General features: G+C 39.9%; 1 protein-coding gene across 3 annotated transcripts in view; it reads right to left on the reverse strand.

The window, feature by feature from the left end:
• LOC114068625 (catenin alpha-2) overlaps nucleotides 1-16,382 on the reverse strand; it is a 148,828-nt gene that overhangs the window by 53,186 nt on the left and 79,260 nt on the right. For all 3 annotated transcript variants that reach the window (XM_027904903.1, XM_027904904.1, XM_027904902.1), the window contains exons 4-6: nucleotides 5,373-5,465; nucleotides 4,948-5,104; nucleotides 1,269-1,469 (exon numbers count right to left, since the gene is read on the reverse strand). In XM_027904903.1, the coding sequence (XP_027760704.1) occupies nucleotides 1,269-1,469; nucleotides 4,948-5,104; nucleotides 5,373-5,465 (451 nt within the window). The remainder of the gene's footprint in view (nucleotides 1-1,268; nucleotides 1,470-4,947; nucleotides 5,105-5,372; nucleotides 5,466-16,382) is intronic.

A 16,382-nucleotide genomic window follows, 5' to 3' on the forward strand; every position in this document is an offset into this window, starting at 1 on the left:
TACCGGTGTTGCACATGGCAAAACTTTCTAGTCATAATCACAATCTCAAGAATCCACACTTCAGCTATAATTTCTAATAAAACCTACTGGAATGTCAGAATGAAAGAAGAAATTCTTGATTTGGGTCACTGGGATTTATCTGTGCAAATAAGGATTGGGGTCCCTATTAGGGCTAAAAGATATTAAGCTGGGCACAACAATAACACAAGTAACATTAAATCATCCCAACATATTTTTTTAGCTTATTTTGTCGATTCCCGTTCTCAAAGTGAACACAGAGACTGCCAGAGCCCCAAAAGTTTTTGCTTTTCCATCTCATAGGGAAAGGCCTGACTTCTCTGTCCAGAAGTTATATTTGTTGCATTCTGAACTGATGCGATTTTCATTTGTTCCCTCTAAAATGATCTTGATGATTTGAAATCCCAGATGAGCAAGTGCAATCAGGTGGGGGAAGATCAGCTCAGACATTTTCAGCCAACCATAATACATGAATCTATAACACACCTGGTCACCTGGTCAGGGAGTGGAGACCTAAAGGCAATAAAATTGAAAGCGTGATTCATCTGAAAAAATATAGACCATTGCTTCACGATGAGAGCACTGGGCTGTGCTGAATTATTGAGATCACATAGCAACAGAGAGTATTGAGTATAAAGGTGTTTAAAATGACCAGCTTAGATGTCATCACCTACATTTAGATGAATCCAATCCCTGCTCTGTCAAGGTAAAAAAAGAAAGAAAGAGGGTTTTTTCCCCCCAGTCTACCAATCCAGCAAACTTTTCTATTTTTATATAATCTACATATTTTATATAACCTAGAAGACTTTTATATTTTTTTTCAATCAGATAATACATTTTCAGTTGCTCATATTTATTTTTCAGTGAAAAATTGTTCTGTTTAGAAACACAGTTTCAGTCATCAACAAGTACATTCACCTGCACAGACCACAGAGTAATGTTTGTAATGATTTTCTAGAGACACATAATACATAATCAACCGACTCAGAAGAAAAGACAGTGCATTATTTATTCAAATCTAGAAACTTTGATGAAGCAGCCCAGTCTTGATGGGTTACTGAATCCCTTCTCAGTATGACAGAATTGAGCAGAGAATAAAAAAAACCATCCACGGTCACGAATTTATTTGTTTGTATCTTGTTTTCCAGCACAGATTTCCCTCCGAGTTACAGATCTCAGGGAATTAACCGAAAGTTTTAGGTGACCAAATAACGGATATTTCAATAAATCAATAATCCCAACAAACTTACCTGTCTCAGAGAGCAGTTTGGTAGCTTCCAGCACCTTCTCAGTGTAAACTCCAGTCTCGTAGTTTTCCATCTCGGCGTTGATGATGTGAATGACTCTGGCTGCGCGGCCCCGGATGGCACCCGCGGTTCTGTCCAGCGTGTCCACATCCCCCTCTTGGAGAGCAATCACACACTTATTCACATCTTCCAGGATGTGGTTTTCTAGGATGGAGGGGGGAAAAATACAGCTCATTTAATTTCCCTCTTCCTCGTAGCAAAGCTTAGAGATTTGGGTGAACAGCAAATGTCAGTGCATTAAAAAATTGCTACCTGTCTTTATCCAGGCCTGCAAAGCAAATGCTCTTCTGGGATATTATGCCACATAACAGTAAAATTCCCAAGTGGGATATTTATCTTTAACAGGGACTGGACTACATCACCTTACCTGTACCGTGAGTCCCAGCCTGCAATTCTTCGAAAACCAGTCCCATTAATTTCAACCATCACACTGAATTTTGGTATAATAAAAATCAGTGCAAAAAGGAAGGTGGTAAAACATCGTGCAGATTCTCTAATAAACAGTCTGAAGATGAATTTACACACTCCCACGAAATTTAATATGTTCGGTTCATTTGTGCCTAAATGAAAATAAATAGTTTTGAAAACACAACAGCAAATGGCCTTTGTAGATAGCAGGGAGCCTGGGCATGAGCAGCTCATCTCCTGCACTCCATCTAGGCCAGGAAATAAGCTCTGAATTTTTCATGACACACACTATAATTATATGTGACTGTGCATATTCTGAAATAGGAGTTAACAACAGTGAGTCTGCTCAGATGAGTTAATATTGACCAGCTTTATTGGATTCTTGGGAGCTGCACTGTTTTTTTTTGGCTCAGCACCGTGTGCTGTGATATCATAATCTATGTAGTATTCTCATATAAATAATGTGAAAGGATGAAGCAGATTTTGATTAGGTCAGGCATTATTTCCCAGCAGTCAGGAGAGTCAAAATAATTCCAATAAGACTATAACTGAATTTCATATTTGACCAAACTCAGTCTGAGACACTTAGCAACTCTAAAAACCACCCTGCTTTTCTGTTACAGACACCTCTAAACTGAAAATGAAATGTTGTTCGTTGTAGTAGCAATAAAACAGAATTAATCAGTTCACCAACTGCTCTTTGTTAATTATCCTTGGCCACTAAAAAGAATGACTCACTAATCCTCACTGTTAAAAATCCCAAGGTTGGATCATTTGAGAGTTTCAGAAATGTATTACATGATGCTGAATTTTACACTTTAACAACTATGGATGGAAACTGAAAGTCCCCCGAGATGTGAATCTGAGTAACTTGCAAGGCAAAATCCTTTGTTTAAAGAACTCCCTGTACAGAATTAAAAAGCATTGCTGGGCCGAAATTTTTCTTCACTCTTTTGTTCTCACAAACATCATCAGTTGCTTTTATGACGCCACAACCAACTTTTGCCCAACAAGAAGTGCTACATGGATTTGAACAGACGCTGCATTTGGCATATGAGATAATTTATTAAAATCATGGTCAGCTTTCTTTTAGTAGCTATCCTATTGATAAAACATACCATGAATGTGACACTCAATATGAAGAGGAGGAGGTGTCATTTCAGGAGCTGCATTTAATCAGGCAGTAGCATTTAGAATGGTTCACTGGTTTAACATTCAAAAACAAAACTACCCTGTGTGAGCTGAGGCTTCCAAGCTTACAGTAAGCAAGCAACAGGATTTGTGGATACATGTCATGTTTATTAGAATAAAAAAAAAACCAAACAAACTCAATGGAAGTTATACTTCCCAGCCACTTTGGAAAGTTTGGATCTAAGTCAAGACTAACTTAGAAGGAAAAATGATTTGAGAAAAAAAAATTAAAACCCTCATCATCCATTCCACTGACTTCTGGTTTATGGATAAAAGCACTTGGAGTAAACAAAGTTCTCAAGCCAATCAGGAAATGGCTGCTTGAGAAAGTCTGCCAACTCTTTGGCTTGTGGACTGGGTCAGCAGTTTACAGCCTGGTTTGCCCTTTCACTGCAGAGCCAGGTCTGCTGAAAAGTGTTTGTTGGTTTCAAATCTCAAATAAAAATCAATGTGCTCCCAGATTCTGAAGTACCCTTTTGCTCTGACAGTTCATTTTCATTTTCTTGCCATGGCTTGCAGTAAGCACTCTAACAGGGCTGGTGAACAGTGGAGGGTAATTAACTGAAAGTCCAACCATTTTCCTGTTAATAATAGGAGCAGGATACAACTAAACAAAATAAAGGGCAGGACAAAGAGGAAAGTTAGGGATTTTTAAAAAGTATAAGTCGTTTTTTTTTTCCTCCAAATCTCACAAACTTTTATTAGAAAATTTAGGTAACATCAAGGAAAGCAACGTAGATGGAAACATAACATTTTGGCCAGACCAGCTCATGAAGTTTGCCTCTTCTGAGACATTCAGGTAAGCCAAGCACTCTTGGCACACTCTGTGTCCTTCTTCACAACAATGAAATTCACCTTTCAAACTGAAATAGGAAAATGAGTTTTCTGCAGCAGACAATTACCCAGGACACGCAGCAATCTGCAATTACCCTGCTCGTTGTGTATGACTATATCATAACAATCCACTCTGCCACAAGCTGTGGCACTTCACAAGGAGGATGGAGAAACGACTGTGACCCAAAGAGTCAGTGTCCTTCTCTTCTCCATCCCTTCTTTCTGTAAGGACTAAGATGCTTTGTTTACTTCCACAGAAAATCTTGCTTTGCATTGTAAGCCTCCCTAGTGAGGTCTGAGAAGTGCAAAAATTTGCTGTTTCTTGCACCACTCCTCTCTCTCTGGTTTTATTGTTACATCAATAACTGAGACCTAGAAGTGCTTCCCAGCTCTCTGCAAATGTACACACTGGTCATGTCTGACAACACACCCAGACAAGAATCACAGAATCACGGAGTCATTAAGGCTGGAAAAGGTCTCTAAGATCCTGGAGTCCAACAATTAACACTGTCAGGTCCATCACCAACATCTGCAGCACCTGTGTATCTCCCTTCTTCCTATCCCTCTTCAGGGCCTGGTGACCTGGTGCAGATGGTCAGGGGGCAAGGACTGTAAGGTACATCTGCCCCACTGTACAGACACAGCTGAGCTGAGCAAAGCTACAGAATGAAGCAAGGAGAGTGTCAAGGCCAGGTTGGATGGGGCTTGGAGCGACCTGGTCTAGGGAAAGGTGTCCCTGTCTATGGCAGGGGGTTAGATGATCTTTAAGGTCCCTTCCAACCCAAACCATCCTGTGAATCTATAATTCTATAAAGTTCATCTTTCCTCCTCTTGCCTACAACTGTAAAAGGATTCTAACAAGTTCTACAAATACTGTCAGCCTGTCACTGGTCTGGAATGCATTTTTAAAAAGGGGCTAAAATCCTACTTTGGGACTGAGTTGAGACAAAACTTCTCTAGAAATAGAAGTGCAAATAGGATGCTATTTTCTGGGAGGTGAAAAGCCAATCATTGCTACCAGGGATTAATTGACATGGTGTGGCTGCTCCTACCGAGTGCAAAAGATCAGCATTCCCACAGACACAGACTAATGGATCAATGATGCTTTAGCAATTATAGCTTTTATTCACTCTGACCCATTACTTCAGTTTAGGAGTATATTTTTAGAAGAGTCCCTTGTTCTCGGTACCTGAAACAGAGAGGAAATCATCCACCGAAGTGATGTCATCAACAGCTTCAGTGAGGACTCGCACCTGCTTCTCCCACTGATCCTTAAACACATCCATGTTGTCCTGGGCTACTTTGCTCTGGGGTCTGGCAGCCAACGTGAGTGCAGCATTTATCACCTGTTATTCAAACCCAGTTGTTAGGAGAAGGGAAAGTTGTTTTCACAACAGAAAGAGCAAACAGATCACGGGCCGTGTTAAAAATGCAGCATTACAGCCCCTTTGACACGTGGGGCTCGAGGTACGAACGAATTTTTCACAGGCAACAACATCACGACAAAACCAAGGTTATAATCTTCACCCAGGCTGTTTTCCCTGTCTCAGCTAACTGATGCTTTTAAATGCTCAAAGAGTTCTCGGGTACTTTTTTAGTAGGAATCTTACTTACCTGTGGGCACAGACTATCAATCTGCGTGGCTGCCATACGGACTAACTTCACCCCTTCTTCATTATTTGAGATTGAACAGGCCAGATTTGCAACCTGCAATGAAATCAGCAGATGAGAATCAAGTTTTGGGTAAGTGAGCCATTAGGGCCATGCCTTTCTCTGCTCCTATCGAGCCTTGCCTGGAATGAAAGAATTGTGTACAAGAGGAATAATACATCATCTTCTGTGCTGGGGAACAGAAACACGTGTAGATTATTTCCTTACCAGCAAACTGAACTACCCATCTTGTTTAGATTTTTCTCAGAGTCTGCCCTCACTGCCAAGTGTTTCACATCCTCCTCTAGAGGTTGAAAATTATCTCCCGAGAAGTCACGCAGAGAATGCAGAGCACCCAGACAATGATCTCAACATTTCCTTTTCTCACAGTTTCTTTTCTTTTCTTATTAACCAGGTCCAAATGAATGTAGGTAATCAGGTGCATCCATATACTCTGAGCTTTTCAAAATACAGAATCTTTGCAATATTAACACATGGAACTGTACTTTTCCATCCATAAGCAAAACTCTGGGAAGCTACATACCTCTCCAATATTTTCATTGTTTCAGATCCTGACGGTTTTATGAGGGGTTTATTTCAACTCTCAGGTGGACCTCTTTATTTCTGTGTGGTTGCCTGCTCTACAGTAAGACATCCACCCTGACAGTGATGTGAAATGTCTCTGGTGAAAGCCTCATTCTGTAACATATGCCTGAAGATCTCATTCAAAGATCTCTGCATCTGCATTTGCTCCCTCTGGCACAGCTCTGGGAAGTCTCAACCTAAGACTGAAGGCTATTTGGATAAGATGAAGACAGAGGAGACTTAGAGAGACATCTGAATGGGATCCAGCAGTCAGACCATGTCTCCAGAGCTGCATCTCTGTGGCTTGGATTCAAGTGGAAGAGCATGTTCTCCCCGCTCATACAGTTCTTCCAAAAAATTCATTCCCAAAAGCTTTGACCAAGTCCACGAATCTGTCGTGGTTTTCCAAAGAGCAGTTCATGGCACAGTGCACATAATTAAGCTCATCAGTGATATTTAAATCACAAAGGTACATTCTGGGACGGGGGAATACAGGATATTTTTTTTTTTAATCATCAAAAAGTATGGCTTTTAATTCTAATCTACATTAAAACAAACTTATAAATTTTAAATATGCTTCCTTGATATTCTTCACTGTGCCTGTAGGCATAACTATCAGCTGGAAATGATTCATGAATTAGTTCAAATACCCCCATCCTTCCAATTTTCCTCCAGTCTCCCCTTGTGGCATTAAACTGTTCTCATCTCCAGTGCACATCCCCGCATTAGCCCTGATCCATCTGTTCTGCATGGAACCTATTTCCCTTCACAGTTCTGGGGAACGTGGTCTGCATATATCACAGCGCCAGAGCTCAGGAAGGAGAAGAACCCAAGGCTTCAAAGAGTCCTGCAGGCACTTTCCTAGTCAAGATTTTATCACAGTGCTGGGATTTTTATTTTCATTCCATGATGAGACAAATGAGTTCGTCTGTTTGTTAACAGCCTTACAGCCCTCATGTCAAAAGCCTTCTCCTGAGCTGACGTCTTCCAGTTAAGTCACCATTTTCTGTAGTCACTTCTTTGCACACATCAAACAGAACACTTTAATCTTCACCAGAAACAAAAGCTAAGCAGGATGATAATTAGAATGCATTAACATGAGTGGAAATTACAGGCCTTAAAGACTAGTAAATAATGTTAAGTTCAGCAAGTGCCATCTTCCTGTATTTGAAATAAGTGGCTTTTCAGATTGCCCTTTCATTTTGTGATTATCCTGATGGGAATTTGTCCTAAGGCTTCAGATCCAACATACACCTTATTTTTTCACAGAGAGCACTGTACGGGGCTGGGTGTCATGAAATGGCAATCAAACCATGAAGCAGGTCTTTGAGTTCTTCTGGAAGAGATTTTGGCAGATATAATCAGTAAAAATGAAACCTATTTTGTCTCTGTTAATTACTCTTTCAACAGAATCTGATGAGACAGTATCTGAATGTTGTAAAGTGCCCTGTTTTCCAAGGAGGGATTCAGACATAACCAGAGAAAACTTTCTCCTTTATTTGTAAAACAGAGTTCAGTACATTGGTTTGGGTGCTCCTACCAATACAGGAGTAAAAATGTAATCTATTGCTGCATTAAATATGCATCAAAAGAGCATTACAGCTATCTATTTAAAAGAAATAGTGATACATATCATGTATAATCCTTACATGATGAGCCCAATAGTTTCTGTGGTTTATTTCAAGACTTGCATAAATATACCACTGTGTCATCAGCAGTCAGAAAGCAATCCCATGTCACAATTCAGCCTGCACCATGGGGAGATATGATTATGGCAAACAAGTACAGAGATAAGCAAATTCCACAAAGGTAGATGCAATCTGGATAAAATTGAATTTAGCACTGCAAATCAGAAACACTATGACTTTTCCCAAAATTGAATTTTAAAACATGGCAAGAAATAGCCATTACTTGCTCAAGTCTGCATTTTAGTGCCACTGCATAAGCACGGATCTGTGAAACAGTACAAGTTCTAAGTGCACTCAGTCACCAGATACCACACTATTTAATTATTTTGATTGACTCTGTTATCAAGTAGAAAGTCAGGTCACTATTCCTGGCACAGCGAGGTCCACATGGATGCTCTTCATTGACAGAAACCATGAGGTAATTCACCAGGCTTTAGTTGACTATAAATTCAGCAACTTCAGGTATTTTTCCTATCTAAAACTATGACAAGAGAAGCTTAGACCCAGTTCCACCCCTCTTAGCTGAGACACTTTGACTAGGTGCCAAACTGACTCCTTTGGATAGTGGATAAAAAGAGGAATGCCCTTCCAGAGGCTGTTTTAGGTCTCTGGTTGACTCTCTGATCCTCTAGATGTGTCTAGTCTATTATTTAAACTTAGCTGGCCCTGATGATTGTTGAAAAAGGTATTACTGAAATAAAAGAGGTTTTAATGGTGCATTATAACTCGTTTTGCATGGGCATAGTTAATACAACAGACTCCTCAAGGTTGGGAATTTGTTAATTATGCCATTCCTGAGCTGGATGGAGCAGACAGCTGGGAAAGGAAAATAAAAAGGCTGTAAATTACCACAGCTGCCAATTACCAAAACTTGGATTTGACAGCCTCTACCTTTATGCTTCAAGTGCTCTATCTCCACCAAAGCATTGAAAAGAAGGTTTCATGAAAGGCTGTGGAAGCAACCAGGTAATTAATTTTTTTCTTTCTTTCTTTCCTTTTTTTTTTTTTTTTTCTGTTTACTAAGTTCCTTGAGCACCCTGAATTCACTGAGTGCCATAAAGAACTTAAGATTGTATTAAGATTAATGTGAACTGTCTGAAGAGTATTTATATGAATGAATACATTTTAAATGCCACAATCAATGAACTGTGAATCATCCTCGAACTGCGTGGAGAACTTAATAACAGTGAAACTGCTGTGCAGATAAACATTATTGTCCAGAATTTCAGGTCTGCTAAGCTACTCTTATACCATCAAAACAATTGCTGAACACCTTAAACCTGTCCTGCAAGAGCATGGAAAGGTAATGAGCAAGAAAATAAACACTCCAGGTGCTGTATTTTTCTGTAATCACTGAACCAGCCCTAGAACTGGGGATGTGAAGAAGAAGGTACCAACTGCTTCATATTCATTCCCATCACTGGCACTGACAGCACAAGATGCAATTGTGCACCTTGCCAGGTATCCCTCTTTAATCATGTAAAGAGTTCCAGTAGTTTCAGTTGTTTAAAACACATACAGGACCAGTCACAATAAAATACATCTGCATGTAGTTGGTTGCATTTCAGCTTCGTTTTCTTGCTGGATAGCAGACTGGGCTGGGGAGGGACTTGGTTTCTAATGCAAATTTTTATTATTCTTTGTGGTGTCTTGATCCTGGTTGAACCTCAGGTACCAAAACCACTCTGTCACTGCCCTCCTCAGATGAGGAGGGGAGTGACAATGCAATGAAAGGCTTGTGGGTCGAGTTCAGGGCAGCCAGAGATCATTCACAGTGACTATCATGGGCAAGACAGAGTTAACTGTGGGAAACCAGCTTAATTTATTACCAATCAAATCAGAGTAGGATAATGAGAAATAAACTAAATCCTAAAAACACCTTCCCCCGCTCCCTTTTCTTCTTCCTGCACTCAGCTTCACTCCCAAATTGTCTCCCTCCTCCCTCTTAGTGGCACAGGGGATGGGCAATAGGGTTTGTGGTCAGTCCCACATGTTGTCTCTGCTGCTCCTTCCTCCTCAGGGGTTGGACTCCTCACACTCTTCCCACTCTGGTGTGGGGTCCTCCATGGGCTGCAGGTGGATCTCTGTTCCCCCTGGGCCTCCCTGGGTGCAGGGGCACGGCTGCCTCACCATGGGCTGCCCCTCGGGCTGCAGGGGAACCTCAGCTCCCATTCCTGGAACACCTCCTGCCCCTCCTGCTGCTCCCACCTGGGCTCTGCAGGGCAGTTCCTCTCACACATCCTCATTCCTTTCACCAGCTGCAGTTACTGTTGCCTTGTTTTTCCCTCATCTCACACACATTACCCCAGAGGTGCCACCACCACCTCCGATGGGCTTGGCCTTGTCCACTAGTGGGTCCATCCTGGAACCAGCTGGAATTGGCTCCAGGGACATGGGGGAAGGTTCCAGCAACTTCTCACAGAAGCCATCCCTGTAGCCCCCCCTGCTACCAAAACGTTGCTGTGTAAACCCAACAGACCATTGTTGAAAGGCCATGCCAAGGACAGGATTTATCTAAAGATACTTTGATATGACAATTGATATGACAATTGATATTGATATGAGAGTTGATGTGGCAGCTCAGAGTGCAGGCCCTGCTGGGGTGGGCAGCACCTACACTATTTTTTTTCATTAGGAAGCAACTGAAGAGTGGATCAGCATTTTTTCATTACTTTTGTCATCCATACTATTCAGGACAGGAAAGCTTCGTTTCTGCCATAAAACTGCCCTCCAAGTTACAAAAGTAATCAAGGATCTTTCATATTAATTTACTTCATTTTTGCACTGATTAAAATCAGGTGTACCTACCTTTCATTGTATTTTTAAACTGGACCATTTCCATTTTTGACTTGAGCCCTTTGTATTAATAAAGGTAACTGTGACTATCAAGATGCATTGTGCTCTCATGACTATCAAATTGTATTATCCTCTGGTTCAAAATTAAATTCAAAGATTTAACATGGCCACTCTGAATTCAGCATAAGTGAAAAGGTCCAAAAAAGAAATCCACTGCTTAGAGAAAAAATGTAAAAAAAGACAGCATTGTATGCTACAGCAAAGGAGCAACAGCAACCCAAAGGCTGCAGAATATCAATTTTTTAACTTTTTTCTTTTATTCTTTTTTTCACCATAAATTGCTTGAAGAAATGATACCAAAAAACCTCTATTCAACTTTCCCAACCATTTAACCATCCAAAGGTAGAGAATGAAATCTATTTTTCTCTTAGTTTTTTAATTTTCCATATTGCTGGTATGTGATTTTTTTTTAACTTTTGTTATTCATGCCTTTTCTATTTACGTAATTTTTTTTTTCATTGCAATATTAGGAAGAAAAAAATTTATATCAGGTTATTCTTAATCTAGAAAATTGCAGAATAACTTGCACAAACCCAAGAAACTGGCAAATTTAATGAGTCAACACCATACTTTTGAGAAGCTGAAACTTTCTGTGTTACTCAGCCTGAGATGAAGTTGCTTTAAGTCAGAGGCTTCTTTAACATTCACAGTGGACTAAACCCAAGCAAATAATCAGTTATGATGTTCCAGCTGATGGGATGTAACTTGCTGAACTGTGGTATCTTAACTATTTGTAATTATTTATCCATTCACTTAGTAATTTATCCAGATATTGTTTCAATCTCTGAATCCTTCAAAATTTTGACATGTATTAATGCTGGTGCTGCTGTAGGCAGCCCAGTGATATTCATGGAGCCACAAATAGGATTTTTTTTTCTAAAGCAGAGCAGAGTTGAAGCCAAGTTACCCAAGATCTTCAACTTATTTATCCTCGCTCTGTTCATTCAAGCATTACATTATGAGCAAAACTCTATTTATCACTAGACAGGATGTTTTTGCCCATACACAAACAAGTGCCAAAAATCAAAATGTCACTGAGAGTACATCTTGCAGCAGATTCCTCTTCCTTGTCAGGCACTGCAGTGCCAGTTTGTGCTACCAGGAAAATATTAGGCTGGGGCCTCTTTCTCAGTACCTTTTCCATATGGCATGGGGGGAACCTCATGCTGGAAATAGGGACAATTTTCCCTCGTTTATATCAACCTAAATAAGAGATGTATCTTTGAGTTGTTCACCTGTACATTAAAAAACCTAACTGCATGTACAACACTAAAAAAGGGCTTTTCTTTTATAAATTAATAATGATCTGATTTACTGAGTTTGATGTTTGCTTAAAAAATTTTCAGTACCAAGCCCTGAACATATTTATTATAAACTGCTCAGACATTTACAAGATAATATCTAAGGAGATTGGTAAGAGCAGGACTTTGGAAAGTTACAAAGCATTTTAAGCACAACAGTTGGATGTTTTATTTCATGTTTTGTATGCTGCCCACTGAACCTACGAAAACTCTTTTCACTCTCAAAAGGTCAGCAGCATATTCTCTCATTCTTACTGCAGGAATAAGGGTTTTCCACTCACTCAAACTCCCTTCAGACTTGCTCTGTATCAGATTTAGTTGAAAGAGTTTTAAGAGATGTCTGAAGTAACTTGAATAAATTCAGTGGGTCTCGGTCTGAGATTTCTGAAAGAAGCCTCATAGTGTTGGAAGCCTCATGTGAACAGAAAACTCCATTCTAAGTGAAAAGATCCTCATTTTGAACAATTTCAGTGCAGCGTTGTTAATACAACCTGAATCTCCTCCACTTTCTAGGACCATTCTCTTACATGCAGTGATTATGGCTTATCGAATGGAGTAAACGTGAGATCAAAAATGAAACTCCTTGAAAAAACCTTTCTACTTCACTATTTTCATAACTGAAAAAAGCCAGCACTGGTTCATGTTCAAATACAGAGCTGCCACTAAAGCACAGAAGAAAAAGGTATTGGATTATGTTTGATCCTTTGCTTTTAATATTGAACAATAATAATGATTTCAGATATGAATAAAGAAGAAATTCACTAGAAGTAAATACTGACTCTTCTTTCCTTTCTTTTCTCTCCGAACAAATGGAATTTGGCCATAAAACTCTGTCTTCCTGAAACAGGTCAAGTTTCTACACCACACTGATGAGCCTCAACCATGACAAATGTGCCTGACTGCAAGAGCACAAGAAACCCCTGGTGTGGTCTAAAAGAAGAGGGAGAAAATGTTATTGTGCATCTGGGATTTTAGACCAACTTTCCAGGTCTTAGTGATTTTTCAACAGGGTCATGCCAAGAATTCTCTGTGGAAAACAGGGGAAAGCCAGCTGAACATCAAAAAGGCAGGTGAATGTCTCAGAGCATTTTTCCAATTTACACCTAAAAAAAACCATACTGGAAACTTCTTCCATTTCCTTTGTAAAATTATTCAAGCAACGCTGTTGGAAACTGGGAGCAAAACAGTGCCCAGAACTATCACCCTGCATCCTCATCTAGAACAAACGGGCTCAGAGCTGCCCCAGTTACTACATGAAGATCCAATCTCATAATTAAAAATTAGGGGTTCTCTGTTTCACTGTATCTCTAAATAGCGTGGAATTCAAAGACTTTAGAAAAGTGGGTGTGGATGTTAATTCCCAGAGGTGATATCAACTGAACTATTTTGTGTTTTGACAGAAGACTCCCTTAGGAATTACAGATGATCCTCCCTTGTTTTCTTAAGAGTTTTTGTCATACAAAAAAGCAGCCTATAAAGCCAGAGGGAATCTGTTCCCTGCTGTCCATCTATTCAGGAGGGCCATGGAGTAGATATCCTGCTCTAAACCACACCACTAACAAAGAGTCTAGAGAGTACGGCTAAGAGTGATTAATGTGATTTACTGATTTTATGAGGTAGAGGTGTATATATATATATTTACTTCTTTTCACAGAAAATAAAGGTAAAATATCCAACTACAAGAATTCCTTCTGCACAGGTCAGAGACCAGAGACACATCTCAGTGCTTTTTTACCTCTGTTAGCAGGACTGGGTTACTTTTGCTATTTAATTTGACAATAGGTAAAGGGTTTCTGACACCATTCTTCCACAACTGGTCTACTCACACTGAAAAACCAGTGAACAAAGAATGCAGAGGAACACAACAAAAACTATAACAGTATCTCTGAAATGACAGACAACAGAACCTTTAACCAACAGCAACTGTTCTGTTCCAAAGTGTGCAAAATGGCCAAAAAAGGGTCTCGGTTTGTTATACCCACAAATGAGGAAGCAACTCAGAAAGTTTGTGACCTTTCTGGTCAGTCTGCCATCAAGGCCACTGCTATTAAAATTCATCATGAATTAAGAACAACGTATAGTGAAACAGTCAAGGAGCAAGAGGGCAGTTGGTGTCCTATGGAAACAAGATTTACAAGACTGCAATGTGTATGAGTCGGTCCCATAAAGCATTTTTGACAACATACCCCTGGAAGTGCTATAATTAATAGATATTAATAGCAAGTAGTTACCAAAGCAATCCATCTATCTAATAACAGTCCACTATTTTGGCAAACTGCTCAGTGACCCTGGGACACTGATGCATGCCTGACTGGGCTGTGATAATTAAATGTTAGTTATATTATCAGGAAGCTGTATTTTGACAGCTGTTGAAGAAAAAGAGGGGACTGTGGAAGGAACTCAGAAAAGTTCAAGACATTAACAGAAGCTTTGAAGGCATTAACAGCGTGATAACAGACACCCCAGGGTATAAACAAAGCACAAATTATAATCACTGATCCCTAAAGAAACATAACTTGCGAGTTAGATAGAACCAATTTTATTTAGCTGACCAATGTGGATGGAGCTGAACTTGGCAGGGGATGTAAAGAATAATAAGGACTTCCAAGGGTTTGTTAGCCAGAGAAGGAAGAAGGTCAAAAAAAGTGCATCCCCCTGATAAGCAAGACTGGCAACAACAGATGAGGAGAAGGCTGAGCTACTCAATAACTTTTTTGCCTCAGTCTGCAATGGAAACCTCTTCCCACATCTCTTGAGAGGATGGACTGCAAGACAGGGACTGGGGGAGCAAAGTCCCTCCCACTGTCAGAGAAGATGAACTCTGTGACCACCTGAGGAAGCTGAACATGCATGAGTCTACGGGACCTGATGAGGTGCACCCCAGAGGCCTGAGGGAATTGGCTGATGGAATTGCCCAGCACTGTCCACAGTGTTTGAAAAATCACGGCAGTCAGGTGAAGTCCCTGGTGACTGGAGCCAGAAGGCTGAGGGGGGGACTCTGCCCCTCTAATCCACCCTGGTGAGACCTCACTTGGAATCCTGGGTCCAACCCTGGACCCTCATCACAGAAGAGACATGGATCTGTTGAACTGGGTCCACAGGAGAGCCCAGAAATTATCAGAGGGTTGATTTCCTTTTTAGTGGTGAGCAAAGAAATTTTTATATGGGGTAATAATTTAATGGTTTACAAAGTCCCATTCAGAGACTGAATTTACATGTATCCAATTTTTGTGCAAGGATAGTCTATAAAATGTTTTTACAGTAATGGCTCAACAGTAATGCAAAACTGTGCCATGTGCCCAGAACCAGAATGTGTAGACAAGGCAACAGAACTGGATGTTCCCTTTTCTATTCCTCCTGTCAGTGTGTTTTAACCCTGGCATGGAGAGAGCTCATGTTGGCTCCAAACATCATTTAGTTTACTCATCTGCCTAGCAGCCCTTTTTCCCGCTAATACATCACTTTTTCTCTTGGAAACGTGTATTTATGACCATTATTTTTACAATATGAATGTCTGACACCAATAAAAATCCAGAGTATTTAGCAGAAAAACTATATGTTGATATGAGTTATTTTCCCATTTCTGTATTATAAAATGCTAGTCAGTCCATTATTCCTGCCTTTTTGTCCAACCATTGTCTATCCATCTTTTTTGCAGGATCATAAACAGGGGTAACTTTCATACAGTTGTTTAACAGCAATTATACCAGTAAGCTGACCACAGCCAAGACACAGTCCTGAGCACTTGCACACCCTCGTCCACTTTCTTCAACTGCAAATATAACCCTCAGCAGAGTTTTAGCCTAAAATACCTGTTCCACATAACGCATAGTCTATCTCATGCTTGTCAAAAACGTGTTGGCCAAAAAGATGGCACCAAGAAACCTGAGATCTTGATCTGTTCTTACAGGAAAGGATAGGACAATGAGGTGAGAAAAACTGCATTTATATTTAGGTCTCTCTCCTCCTCTTAAATGGTAATACAATAAAAAAACCCCACAGTATTATTTTAATTAATAATATAATTATCAATGTTAAGTATTTAATATATTACAGTGTTGTAATTTATATCCTCAATTTACAGTTTCTCCTAATTTAAGGCTGCATTCACGAGGCTTTTCACATAGAATTTTGGTTTTGTTTCAGTACTAACAAAAATGTGAAAATTTTCATCTCAGGTGTAAACTCAGTCATATGCTTTATTTGATTAAAAACTGTTACATCCTGACTCACTGTTATATTTTAACCCAGTTGTCACAGGTTTGCAGTTCTGTGTATAAAACCTCATTACCTTTGCAAAGGATCGTCATCAGCTCATAAATATCCAAACCCATTTGAACAAAACCCAGACTATTTTCTGTGTATTAGAGTGCTATTTCTGACTTTTTCTTAGACTCCTCAAAAATAAGATAGTTGTCACATGATTGCAGCTCACACGTAAATAATTTGCTTCGTGTGACTTTCAGCCCTAAACACAATATAGAAATAAATATATATTTAAGAAATCAACACTGAGATCACAATTCTAAACAGGGCTGCAGATA

The sequence above is a fragment of the Empidonax traillii genome, unplaced genomic scaffold (genome assembly GCF_003031625.1).
Source record: "Empidonax traillii isolate 1590-97213 ecotype Southwest subspecies unplaced genomic scaffold, ASM303162v1 scaffold1101:size226669, whole genome shotgun sequence".
Classification (NCBI taxonomy): domain Eukaryota; kingdom Metazoa; phylum Chordata; class Aves; order Passeriformes; family Tyrannidae; genus Empidonax; species Empidonax traillii.